The sequence below is a fragment of the Glossina fuscipes genome, unplaced genomic scaffold (genome assembly GCF_014805625.2).
Source record: "Glossina fuscipes isolate IAEA_lab_2018 unplaced genomic scaffold, Yale_Gfus_2 116, whole genome shotgun sequence".
Taxonomy (NCBI): domain Eukaryota; kingdom Metazoa; phylum Arthropoda; class Insecta; order Diptera; family Glossinidae; genus Glossina; species Glossina fuscipes.
Genome location: NW_023998459.1, coordinates 171,180 through 185,807, shown reverse-complemented (window position 1 = coordinate 185,807; position 14,628 = coordinate 171,180). Strand labels below are relative to the sequence as shown.

The following is a 14,628-nucleotide window of genomic DNA, read 5'->3' as shown; positions in this document are numbered from 1 at the left end:
GAATAAAAAAGGATTGAAAATAAAAACTTGGTTTGGATGGTAGGAAATTCAAATAGGCGTGAACCAAAAACAAATGTGCTTTGAATAAAGTTATCTGATTCACAAATTTTCTTATCAATAACGTCCACTAATATTGGTTGATTTAAAGGTTTTACACTGTATGAAGTAGTAAGCCTCAAAGATCCGTTCCAACCTTGTTTCATTTAGTAAACGTTTGTTTAATTTAAATTCTTGGTATAGTTTAAAGAAGTACAAAGTTGTGAGAGTTTTTGTTCTTTGCTGAATAAGTTAATCTGATGTTAAACTTTAATAAAGTAAACAAAATTTATGCAGTGTCTGCTCATGTTTTTACAGTAAAGCCAAATGGGTTTTTAGAATATGACTCACGCTCTGTTCCATTAAAGGACTACTTTCTCTTCCCCTTAGCAATTCGAAACTATGCCATACGCATTTGCATTTCTATGAACGCGGTTACCCGGGAGGCAACCAGGCATCGTTTTATCGCTACTTTATTTACTTTGCCTCGCATCTGTCGACTGTCATAGAGAAGGAGTAAAATTACTCTTTTATATTCATTTATTCCTTTTTTTTTATTTTTTGTTACATTTGGAGGGCATTTCTCTGCCATCGTCTATTACCAGAGCATATCATCTAATAAAATTAATTAGTCCTGTGTGTGCGTACGCGTGTGTTTCTCTTAGTATTGGTGTTATGATAACCATGTGTTTGTGCTCTATAATGAACACCACAATGCCACCTTAGAGTTGAATGCTTTTGGACTATTATGTGGTTGCCTATAACCAAGACCAAGAGTGAAAATTCAAAACTTGCCAGGATAAAGTGTAAGTGATGCTTCTATACTATTAAGTGATACAGTTGCTGCTGCTGTCGCTATAGCTGCCGGGTGTCGGTTAAGTGTTGCCAAATATAGCCGGAGTTCTCACACACAGATTTCATGCTAAAGATGTTTGTAATTATTTTAGGGATATAACTGTGCACGCGTACATACACACAATCGCTCTTTTGGTGTAGATACGTTTGTCTATCTCTCTGTCTCTTTCATGGTGTGGCAATTATTTGATTTTTGTCACTTTTTATGAGTTTTAATTGCAAACTTTTCACATTTTCCTTCTACTGCAACATATTCAGTGTTACACACATTAGCACTGGTGCATATAAATGTGAATCTTACTTGCTTTATGGTCTTCTTTCTCTATCGTCCTTAAAATTATGTTAATATTCATGAGTATTAGTGATAACGCTAAAAAGTAAATATTTATTGAAACTAAACGAAAAATTCTCTTAATTAAATAAAATTTTATTGTAATTAAACGATCGCAATTCAATTACATAACTATGAGTTTATATATGTACATATATATTTGTATTTATGAGATTTTTCCAGTATGTATGCTGTTTTGTTTCTGTTTGTACGGCGTGTTTACACCCGGCGGTTAAACCATCCCGGTATCGTTTTCGAATTACGAAATGAGCTCTTAGGGATGATTGATCCTTACTATATAATCTGTATCTATATAAAAAATATGATTCAAATATCATAATTTCAGAATTTATTAGCGATCAAAACCAAGAAAAGAATATCACTTGTTTTGAAATTAACATAAGGTATATACACTTGTATGAAGGGTATACGTTGGCTTGCATAAAGTGTTGCTTTTGTACAATTTCCTTTTAATGCGACATGCGTCGGGTATTGAGCAGATACGTATCTCAAAATAAATGCAAGTTATTATGACATCCATTCATTCGTTCATTATGTGAAGCTGGGTCAGTTGGATGAATTACGCTTTTGCTCGTTTGTATATTTATATTATAAATTTTTTCTTTTTTTCCTCAGTTCTTCTTGTTAAGTCAGCAAAAAAAATAAATGAGTTTTTACATTAAACATTTTATCATAGATTTTAAAAATACAGATACACTGATGCTTTCGCTCTCCTATAAACTAAGTAATAGATAAACTGTCAACTACGATGGCACATTTGATGCTTTACTAAATGTGCGTGTAAACTATTATGCCTGCGCTTTCAGGGTAGTGCACATAAATTAAAATTACTGTGATGTCATTTAAAGTCATTTCATAATTTTCCGACTTGAATTTTCGCACAAATGAGTGATGCTTTTTAAAGGTATACATTTTTATTTGCCATGAGAGTTTTACGACATATACAATTTTAAGTTTATTCGATTTTTTTAATTTCATGCGTTAATCTTTAAACGAAATATTCAAAAGAGAATCATTATTCAAATAGATTTCCCTAATATTTCTACATAGACTGCGCCGTGTTCGTTTTTAATTATAAGAGCAGGCTTTTTTTCGTTCTTTTCATCTAAGGCCTAAAGGGACGAGGTCGATCCGTTTTCCTTATTCTTAACGAAATCTTTCGTCATATGCTTGTGTATATGGACTTGCACTTTCAATCAGCTGCTGTTTAATGCGGAATATTGGTGTTAGCCATTGCTATTCTAATGAACTGTAACGTGTGTACTATTGGTTTCTTATAATGGTCGGCCGTCTTATGTAAACGAGATACTTTTATTTCAATGAGCTTACAATGCGAGGCAAGGTTTCGCGACTGTATTGTCTTCTGAAAAGCTATAAAGAGCAATCTGAAATTATGTGAGCATTTACACTTATGGTAATAGCTTGGAGCACAAGCAAAAGTTACTCCATTGCAACTATAAAATATTGTCAATCACAATGTAATATGAACATCCAATATCAAAGTCTTGCTAAATCTGGTTAGTTTATTCTTTTACCAATTAAGGAAGTTTGATCACAAAAACGGGCGCGTGGAAATCGGAAACCACAAAGGTTAATACACTTTTGAGGAGTCTGAATACTGTAATCCAGTAGATCATATCTGCTTTTTCATCTCTCTAGGCGTTGGTTTTTTGGAATAATGGTTACTATGTCGAAAGCTTGCCTTGAAGAACAAAAGTCGTCTTTAACTGTTCTCTATGGTCAATTACGAAAAAACACTTTCAATGCCTGCAAAATTGCGGAGTCGTTGTTGTAGGTTTCTAATTGGTGTTTAAAATTTTCACTTACGAGAAAGGCTTTTCTCATGCTATGATGTCAGCCGCAATTAAATAAAACTTAACTGCAAACAAGCCGGAGTATGTAAGCACAATTGGCTCACTTATCCAGAAAGATATATCCAATTATATGTAGAATGCATTTCGAGTGAAGGGATCATCTTTATAACTTGCAATCAAATATTATGCAGTAGCAATCGCGAGATTGCTTAGGCCAAACCAATTACAACTTCTCTTTCGGCTTCATTGTAGTTCACATTTAGAGTACACCATTTTACCACTTACAAATCGAACATACACGCATACTTTCATCTCTTTTCTCCCTTCTTTAGCAGCAACCTTCATGACCATCACCTTCCCCCAATTTTTAAAATTATTTCCTGAGTAAATGGGCAAGAAAAAAAAAGAAGAAAACTTAAAGCAATCTATCATTTTTCTTAAAAGGAGGGATTATAAGCAATCAAAGCACTTGTGGTACGAATAAGATACTTGTATATATGTTACAACATATTCAGCACTCATTGTGTATTTACTTGAGGGTAAATGAAATTGCAGCGGCCCTTGCAATTCGTCTTGTTGAATTTATAAAGTAAAAGTTCCTTAGCAACTGTTCTAGTTTCTCAATTTTAATTGTGCATAACTTGGACTAAGTATGTCTTTGCAACGTAACTTGGAGAGTAATTTACTCGAATGTTTACGAGTTATTCTAGCTTAGAGGGTTAGTTATAGTAGAGATTAATCGGAGCTTGAGGAAGAAAACAGGTTTTCACTCTTAGCAATTATCTAAAGCAAAATATATTTGAATGTTGGTTTTACATATTCACATGTATACGCATATATAAAATTATTTAGCAGATATGCGCACTAAGTTAGTTCGTGCACGTTATAACTATAATAATAACTAATACTTTACACTGGCACTAATGGGTATGCTTTGAGTTTGACAACATTTATTATACTTTCTGATTAAAAAAAGCCAAAGATATTTTGGATTATTCAATACAACAACGTACATGCTTTTGCTTAAAATTTCAATAAATCAGTATTCAGCTGAATCTTTCAAACCCTCAAAACAATGGTGTTGTGAATCAAATCGTAACACTTTCGCAAAGAGTTTGCCATTATTATTCTTCTTCATAAAGCAAATCGTTCCTTTAATTTTAGTTAGTCCAAACACTATGATTCTAGAATATCAAATACCTCGAGCCCTGCTCTATTTATTGTGCGATCAAAGTTATTTAATTTAATCTTACTGCTTACGAAAATGTAAATTGTGCAAAACAAAGGCCACGTTGTTATCTTGTAATCATGGGAACAATGATATACCAAAGTGAACGCTTCTAAGAGGAAGCTGTATTATAATCGATCACGTCATAAGGAATTGAAGCATACTTGATCGGTAAAAATCGCCATATAATACATGTTATTGGATACCTTTTACACCTATATTTAACACAAAATAAAAGCAACAGTAACCATAACTCATGTTTTTATTCTAATTATTATTATAATTTTTTAGTTTTTGACTAATGATAAAAATTTTGATTAAAAGAAAAAATATTATGCTTCCGGCTGTATTTTAGAGCTGGTAGCCTAGTAGGTTTAATAAAGTAATATGTTAAATTGAGAGAAAGAAAGAAAGAAAGAAGGAGAGAAAGAGAGAGAGAGAGAGAGAGAGAGAGAGAGAGAGAGAGAGAGAGAGATATTGTGTTCTATAGCTGATTTCAGGATTCGTTGTTCCAAAGGCGATTCTTCTAATAAAGCACAATGGAGAACATATTTTGTGGTACGAATTTCTCTACAATTGCAAATAGGATTAGAAGATTTCGTAAGGATCCATTGGTGTGTTGCAATTTATGCTCAACACGAACTCACGCAAATGTGTTGATCTTCACATTTGTTTGATATAATAAAGGAATTAGGCGAAAGTAGATAACGGCGTAGTGCTGATGATCGTATTGAAAGTTTGCCTCCACAATTTTCTGTTTAACTTTCCTTCCTTCCAATGTATCTTTGAAGGTCCAACCTTTTCACGATATTGTCCGTAACTGGAGGTGCGGAAGCATCCGACTTTGCTTGGTCAGTTTACGCATTGGCCAATAAATCGATACGACTACCACCTTTTAATATTATAACCGCATACTTTTAACGCAGACATTATATTTTCTAATATCCGTTGCCTTAAAAATCAATTAAAAAACAAAATAGAAAAATTGTTAAAAATTTTTTTTTAATAACGGTTGTGCCGGTCTTTGTCCACGTGGAGACAATTTTAAATGGAAGAGCTCGTGGGAATGTTTGTACCCATATTTATATCAAATCTGAGCGTTTTTGGTTTTGCAATTTTCCAACTATTTGCATATGTTTATCGGGGCATCATATGCATTTTAAAACGTGATCTACGACCATCAAGAAGAAATATGTATGTCAAAATTCCGCTAATGTACTTCTATATCTGCAAGCCACGTTTTTAGCGGTGCAGAGTGAAAGCAGTCTTATTTAAAGAGTATGCTAAAAGGCGTGATTTCCATGTCGCACATATGATTCCTTTGTTATTGTCTACATTCGCAAATTTTTTTACTTGTAAATTTGTTTTACAACAATAACTTGCTTTTGGGGAAAACTTCAAATATTTGCAAGAAAAAAACGTGTTAACGAATCAAGTTGGCTGCTCCAACTATTTCGCCTTTTCTAATTATAGAGGTTTCGTTCTCTGTTGAGTTAACGCAATATTCCAATTCCAGTAACCATCTCGTTTCGGGAAATATAACACGACGGCTACAGTGCGTAGTAACATTTGCTGAATCTGGAATCACTTCGTTTAGAAGACGTTTTGCTTTTTCGACCAACACGTAGACAAATTTCAAGCGATCTATTGAAACCGTCATTTCTTTTGCCTTGCAGATGATGACAATATTTTTGTGGTTTCGACTCATTAGCAAGAAGGGTCCTTTATTTGAAAACGACAAAATTATTTCGGAGGAAAAATTTTTTGCTTTTTGGCTGAGTGCCATACCACATCAATGGGTCTCATTTGTTGCACTCTGGTTCTAGTTTGTCGTAAAAAAATCTAAAAATTTTCGGCGTCGTGCCTTAGGAATTCATTAGCCAGAATGCCTCGTTATCGCGTTTCCATGCAGTTCTAGTAGAAAAGCCGGCAGGTAGACTGCTCGGTTTTTTTTCGCTGTGGTACGGCAAACTTACTTGTTATTTAAGCCATATACGATAACGTGATAATATACATGATAAAAAACTTAGGATATCCATACAAAACGAAATAGGAATCTTAGAAGTTCACTTTCATTTCTAAGTTTTCCTCAAGCTTGTCAAAATTTAAAGAAGTTATATTTTTGTGGAAAGCTCTTTAATATCAAGTCTCTTTTAACTGAGGGCTTAAAAGCTTTAATCGATTCACTAGGGTTTGGTAGAAAAGTAAATATGTTCGTTGTTAGCTTCTGAAAATGGCAAAGATACTTCAAATTAAAATGCTCGGCACGATTGCTTACTGTTCTGAAGCGAATGTATTTGCTGTCTGATATACAAGTAGCCAAAGGGTGATAAGCTTTTGCCCGTACAAGGAATTTATACGAGAAAATCAACATTCACCTATAATTATGCTTATGAGGATATTGACATTTCTAGGCAGAGCAAGTACAAGAGAATTGAATTGAATTGACCAATGCTTATTAACGACTGGACACTTGCTATACAATCATTAAACTCAACTTATTTTAGAGCGAAACTTATTTGAAAATTTAAAATGAAATTAAAGAAAAAATCGGTTAAATTAATATAAAAATTCATTTTTAAAATTAATTAAAGTCAACCATCGTTACACATACATTTCTTATATTCATACATTTTTCTAAAATTTTTTCTTGCAATTTGTTCAAGTTCAAGGCACATAAACACTAACTAAGGACATTTAATTAATTTGGGAGTTTTCTTCACATATTGGGTTGATAATATGAGTAATATTATCTCAATGGCAACAGAGTTGGGAGTCATCGGCAGAGTATATTGGAGTTTACAAAATTTGTTTTAATTTCTTTCTTTCTGATAACTTTGTTTTCTCTCAAAAATGACAATCAGCACAAGTCAAACAATTTTCATAATTTTTATTCAAAGTGTTTGCGATATCTTTAAAATAGCACTCTGTAGTGAATCACGTAAAAAGTTTTCGATATGTTAATTTAGACATTATTTATTCAAAGTTTATTGTCTTCTCTTGGTCGAAAATTGCATTCCTTCACTCAAACGCCCGGCAATAATACAAAAATCAGTACTTTTAAATTGCATTTGCTACTCTCACTTTATTATATTTTTATTTTTTTACATTGAACTATGAACAACTTACTCGGGAGGATGGCTCCAGCGCTCTCATTTTTTTCAAAAATAATTTATTTTTTAACTACTTTGATATCTGACCAGCAACTGAATATTGTTAACGTTTTAATTTTCTTTCAATTCCAAAATATATTTTTTAGTTTGCTAGAGTAGTTTTATACTTACTTAAAAGTCATAAGCTTAATACCCGCGAGTGCACGGTAACATCGTAAAGGTTTCTTTTCCAAGTTTTGTATTAAATGAAAAAAGTGAAATTTGGGTAAAATATGTTTATGGCTGATTTTGCCAAAAAAATACAAGAGATTTATAAAATACATAAACTTTGTTCCGAACATATAGATGCTTACAAGTACACAAGTAGCTAATTGAATTTTAATTTTTATAACTTGTAACTTGTATTACTTGCAGATTACTTTAGAGTAATGTTTTTTGCTGGTCCCTCCCATTTAAAAGAACCTGAATAAAAGTAATTTGAAAGAAAAAGCTCGTTAACTTGTCGATCACATTTTCTTTTACAACTATATGTGTGCGCACAAATTTTTAGTTAAGAAAAAAAAATTATTGTTTGAAATAGTGTCAAAGCCAAAGATTTCTGTTGTCTCAGGCTCAAACTGCTTATCGCAAAATTCAAAATCACTTATAAGACATCCTTAGGCAATATAAGCAAGCATTAAATGAATTTAAGAGATACTTTTACGTTGCGATCAATCAATTTTCAAAACGCAAAGTTAAGCGCCTTTGCTTTCTATAGCGAAGACGAACAAAGTATTTTATTTTTACATTCATCACCGAATTAAAGAGATGAGTAATTCTTTTTGTATTGTTTGCAGATAAATGAACGCTTCATTTTCTCACAGAAGTTTTTTTTTGTTTTTATAAAATAGATAAGGTAGAGAAAGTTGTATTTGTGAGATTTTAGATATATTTAGTAAACATAATAGCCGGAATTTTTTGTAATTTATGATGTTGGCGAAATTGTGTTGAGCTACGAAGCGAAATTTGAGCGCAGTCTCTCAATTAGTGCGTTCAGAGATGCTATTATTCTTAAAAGCAAACTATTTAAATTTATCAAGCTGGTGCTCGAAAATTAACGTATAACTCTTAAGCTCTTGACTCAAGACATTAATGCATATGTCAATTTTAATGATGATGGTTATGGCGTCACAGTAATTTATCATTGCACAAAGCCGTCATTTTTTGCAGAATTTTAATCACAAACTCAAAAATTATATTCAAACTGTTCTCAGCCAAAATGAGTAGAATATATTTTTCCGGTAATGAATTTTTCCACATGCTCTATAAAATCTAAAAAATATAACAAGTTGATAAAAGAAATTGTTTTTTCCCAAAAATTTAACAATAGGTATATGGGGGAACAAGCGCACGGGTGAAAGAACAACGTAGCTTACATATGACTTTGTACGCTTCTCAATATATGCGTGTTAGGGTTGCAATTGGAATGCAAAAATTACGGTACGTCTGAGCAATGTTTTCCGCCAATTGTAGGCGATGCACTCTATTGTAATTGAGAACTAGAATTATGTTAAAGCGAACGAAGTCTTTTATGGTTTAATTTAAAGAATTTGGTAGAAAGCTTGTAATCATTATTTAAACGCATTTCTGAACAGTCTTTAAATGCTGTTTATGATTGTGATTTGTTCGAGTACTTGAAGTATTCGTAGAAATTCATTGCAATTCAAATGGGTATGTAAAAGCCTCGTTAATGTTAATTTAACCGGAGCGTATAAATTTAGAATACTTTTTGATATTAAACTTCCTTTTTTTCGTAATTTTGGCTTTTTTCTTTTATTTCGCTAAATTCGAGTATTCATTATAAACTTTTGAAAATGATTTTTTCTTATTTCATGCTTGAACAAAAAAATTCTTTTAAAAAAATATATTTCATCACCCCATAAAAAGTAAACTGAAAAATAAATAAAAAGATTTTATATTTTATATAAATTGAAAAACTTTTCTTTTTTTCACATTTCTTTTAACAAGTGATGGAAAATGTCATCATCTTAGACAGTGAGAGAAAGAAAAAAGAGAACAAGCAAAACTCTTTCAAGGGTGTCTTGTAACGAATATCAGATATCCATTAACTCCAAAAAAAAAAAAAAAAACCAAGAATTACGTAACAAGAGGTCAAAACTTTGTTTGGCAATAGCAGCCGTTGTACATGTAAACTTTTTGGTTTTCTAGCGCGATCTGGTCCTGTTACGCATGCGTTTACGGTTAAATCACGCCCATACCCTAGGAAGTCAAATTATTGGTAAAATATTACGGTCTTGACTTAATTCTGGCAAGATGCGGACAAACGGACAGAATTTTAAGCTAATCAAGAATGTACATGCATGTATTTGTATTATGATGTCTTTGGCACGCAAATCTGAGTGGCAGAAAATGTATGACGAGCCTAGCATATTCTATTTTTGTTTGTAGAACAGAAAAACAATCTCATGTATGTACATATGTATATGAATTGAAATTTATTTCAGCTGAAGCTGACTTTCCGTCTTTTCGTTTCCATCGTATTTTCTGTTTTCTTATTTTTTGATAATTTATAATATTTATATGGAACTTTAAACTGATCCTAAACTATACACATACATTCTATCCGCAGAGACATATAAGTATGCAAGGATGTCTGTATTGTGGCATGAATAGTAAAGTTTTTTAGAAGTTTGCTCTTTTCAGTTTCTTTTTTTTCGTTTTGTTTTGTTTTCTTTACTAATCTTTCATAAGAAAATTGATGACTTGAAACAGGTAACACAAAACTTTTAACCCTAACCGAACATTTATAAGTAACTATGTGGAGGAGTTTATTATAGGTATTGCGAAAAGAGCAAAGATGGCAAAGCCACCAAGTATTTAAGATATAGAATAACATATTTGTCATTTTTGTTTTGATGACAAAGCAGAAAAAATAAAAATAAAATGAAAGCTATATAAAGAGCAAGAGGGTAATCTACAAATAGATGTATATTTATATGTATCTATGTGTTCACATACATACCTACGTTTGACTTAGAGAGACTCTACGTGACATTACAAAATTTCTATATGAAATATTATACGCTACCGTTCAAGTTCAGACAAGCATAAAAACACCAAAAAACTTTCATTAACACCATCATAAAAAATAGCGCATTGGAAAAGAAAAGATTTAGAGTACGCAAGGGTTGCCATGAAGCTAATTAAGAAGTTACTTACATGTTACGAAAATATTAGAAATTTTATTTCACAATAACTTTTTTACATTTTTACTTTTAATTTGCTTTCTTTCTTCTTTAAGGTGGCGTGGATGCATTTCGAGCAGAGCGCCATATTGACGGTACACAATCATGTGATAACTCGTAATCCTCGTATTAGTGTAACACATGATAAGCATGATAAACATCGTACATGGTTTTTGCACATCAATAATGTCCAAGAGGAGGACCGTGGCCGGTATATGTGCCAAATAAATACTGTTACAGCGAAAACACAATACGGTTTTGTCAAGGTGGTTGGTAAGTTTCGAAAGTAAATGCATATATTTGCTAATATATCAAATAGTCAAAAAAGTATTGATCTGCCAAGAAGGCAATATTCGTATGCAGAACGAAATCGTGGTATAAAGCATTAGTGATTTTACTAAAGATATTTGTAACTCTTACGCGTTATTGAATTTCCACGAAAATGAGTCAAATTTTAAACAGTAGAATAAAAAATTCAAAATAATTTTGAACTAAAGTAATACCTTGCAGATACACCGCTACCTACCGTCATTCGCTGAAATTTTGCAAATATATCTGTTTAGCTTACAGTAAATAACAACTCGATTAATAAACGTCCTTTTTATTCCTATTGTTTCCGGTACTTTTTGTTCACTGCATAAATGTGTATATGTAACATAAATATGCTTACCTAAATATTGGTACATACATATATATGTTTGTAATCATGCTTTTATTTATTTATGATGATAAATGTTTACGATAAACTTTAGCGCTATTGTGATTTTCGAATGCTTTTATGATTTTCTGAAAGATGTCTTACTTATTACAATTTCATGAGAATTTACGGTGATGATACGTTATACGAATGTTAAATAATTTATGTGGATGGGTTTATTGTTCATAGGTGCAATGAATGAATACTTCTTTAAAATTATCGCAATTGAAATGTGTATAAGGGTAGAAACAATAACAGACCAAATTATACGATCATCTGCTAGTTTCTGGAAGAAAAAGATTCTAAATAATGAGCTGTATTAAACATATTGTACATGTCAGGTAATAATCAACGAAATTATTTGCGTAGAGAATGATAGCAAAAAAGCTTAAATTGACAAAACTTCTGCTTCTAATTAGCCATTTTGCATTAAGTTTCGCTTTTATCTCAATATTGCTGACATGGGATAACATAGGGTAACGTAAAAATAAGAAACGTTTTTCATTGTCACAATAGCTGATAAAAGTAACCTTGTCAGATCTGCATGCCTGTTGTAAACAACAAGGTCTACCTGCCTGAAAGTCTCTCATTTGCAATATTTAGAACAGGCTTCTTTTCATAAAAAACCATTAAAATACTCAGACATAAAAGTACTTATTTTTGCATTTGCTACGGGAGGTACTACAATTAATTTGTTCCTTACATCTGAAAATGTCGTAATACTGTTGTTTCAAAATTCGTGGAGCACTGAAGCCACAATTTAAATTTCTCTAAAATTTAATTAATATTTTGCAACGACCGAAAAAATGTTCATTAAAGAGTTCTTTCATTACACTTCAATTATTTATGCTCGTTCATTTGCAGGCAAACCAAAACAGCTGCCACGGCCGCTGATATTATATTGCTTAAGTCCTGAAAAAAGAGATTTTAGTCTTAAGGACGATGTCTGCAATTTGCTTGAAAGAAGATATAGTATGCAAGGCCTACTTACATTCAGGCGAGACCATCACATAACAGAGCTCATAAGAGATGTAGAAATTTCCAGCGTCATACCTGCTTTGATTGATTAAAAGAACTTCAGTTGCACTATTGCTTGGGCATTAGCAGTGGCATCGATATTCCGAAAACTGACGTATTTCTAAGCCTCGTTGTAGTTTTCCGCAATGACGATATCAAGTAATTTCAATGTTGCCGTTTATTAAGGCAACCACCCTTAAGATAGTACAAGGAAAATGAGTTGAAAATGTTTTCTTCTGTAGCAATGACGGCTGACGTGGTTAATAATAAAACCTTGTTCTCGTTATCTAGGCCAAACGTTGATCCGCGGTTGTTCATTGTAACAGATCCCCGTTATTTTGCCCAACAAAGCTCATATTTGTTTTTTTTTCTTATGTACTACAAAGTGACTAAGTCCCCTGTAGAGCGTTTCCTAATAGCGTAAAAAGAGAATAAACAGGAATAAAAAGTGAAATCGTTCTTTTTATTGCAGAAAAGAAACTGAGTAAGTGATTTAGTGTTATGCCCGCAGTTTCTTACCCGTAGACTAGGCTGTGCCAAGTAGACCGCTAAATTTCTTTCCCATGGAAATTTATACTTTTTTATATTGTCGATCACATATTTTTGCGAATTATTTCAAATGTTTAATATTTGTTAATTTATACCATTCTTTCTTATATACATCGCTTTCGATATAATAATAATACTTTTTCATTGAAAAGCTTTTCCCGTCATTTGAAATATAACTAATGGCAATGATAACACTGTTGGTGAGTATACAGACCGTTATATAGGGTAAAGCATGCTAAGAGAATATAAAACAGACTTTTATAATATTTTTTTTTAAAATTTGATATGCATCAATTGTCATTAGATCTTTGGAAAAGTTTTGCGCGTATATTTACTAAAGTCGTCAAGAATGCGAGCTTCCATATAACATAAAAGAAACTAGTTGGTTTCAAGGAGACGTTTACTTTCGAAAAGCACTATACTCTAACAGTATTCACTAAGTTTATTATATATTAACGAATTAAATTCAAATTTAACAAATTTTCTATTACAAAGGCTATTGAAACATCTGTAGGGTAAAGAATATGTTAAGAAAAGGTGTCGCGGAGTTTGTCCTAACAGATGGCTTTAGAATTGTGTAACTTCGGCAATATTAACCTTAGAATTCGAGGTATCGAAGAACGTCGGCGCATTTCACCGTGTAGCTTATGTGCAAATGACGGGAAGTATATGGACAAGTAAACTTTAAACAAAAACCGATTTTGAAATATTATTATATGGGCAATTAGACACTATATGAATTGACAACGACATGGATGGACCGGGCTTCAACGTGGATGTCGCTGGAACGAAAGGAAATCGAGGCATTTTTGGAAAAATTACGTAAGCGTACTTCACTGAAGCTGCACATACGGTGACAAAATTGCTGATCAGTGCAAAATTCTGCATTGATTCTGGTTTATTGACATCTTCTTCTATTTATATATTGCTTATATTTAAGCGGTCGGAAGCGCAAACGAGCAGTTTGCACTTTCAGTCGTTGGCCGTAGACCAAGTTTAAAGATGTGCGTGAGCTAAAACTGATTCGTTCTAACAAGGGGTAGGTAACACGGCATATTAGATTGAAAAAAACCAGATGTTAGTACCCAAAAGGCAAAAAGTTATTACATTTTCAGTAGCCTTTATAAAAACGTAGCTGCAACTACGCCGTATTAAAGCTTGTTGATATTTAAAATAGAAAAAATTTTTAATTTTTCTTGTAATGTATGAAGATTTTTAATATTTAATTACATTTGCACAATAGAATGGTTCGCAACTGTATCTGAATCGTTGTGCTGTATTGTTGAGTTTTCAAACTCCTTTCGTAATGCATATATTTTTGCGTAATAAACGCATTAATAATCTTTAAAACATATTTGAGCACTCGAGTCAAGCCAACTGAAGTCAGTCCGTGAATTTTCTAAGCATAACAAAATCTAGTTTTTCATCTCTGCCTGCAATAAAGCATAAAAAATTTCAAGGAAAATTCAGTGCATTTCAATCATTTCATCTTGGGTTTGATTGTGTATGTGCGCATGTTTTTTGAATGTGTATGTAAAGCGAGTAAGCGAGCGTGTGGTAATGTCATTGTAAAAGGAAATGACAGTATTTGCACTTGTTCCGGTTTTGAAGTTGACATATCAACATCATCCGTTACACATAGCCAAACAAACCCATGGATGCCAAGGCAAAGCACAAAGTAAACGCACATAAATCTCATTTATGACATGTAAAAACTACGAG

General features: G+C 32.4%; 1 protein-coding gene across 2 annotated transcripts in view; it reads left to right on the top strand.

Annotated features, from left to right (window-relative positions):
* Nucleotides 1-14,628, top strand: part of LOC119640274 (lachesin) — a 160,868-nt gene that overhangs the window by 88,896 nt on the left and 57,344 nt on the right. For both annotated transcript variants that reach the window (XM_038038183.1, XM_038038184.1), the window contains exon 3: nt 10,700-10,916. In XM_038038183.1, the coding sequence (XP_037894111.1) occupies nt 10,700-10,916 (217 nt within the window). The remainder of the gene's footprint in view (nt 1-10,699; nt 10,917-14,628) is intronic.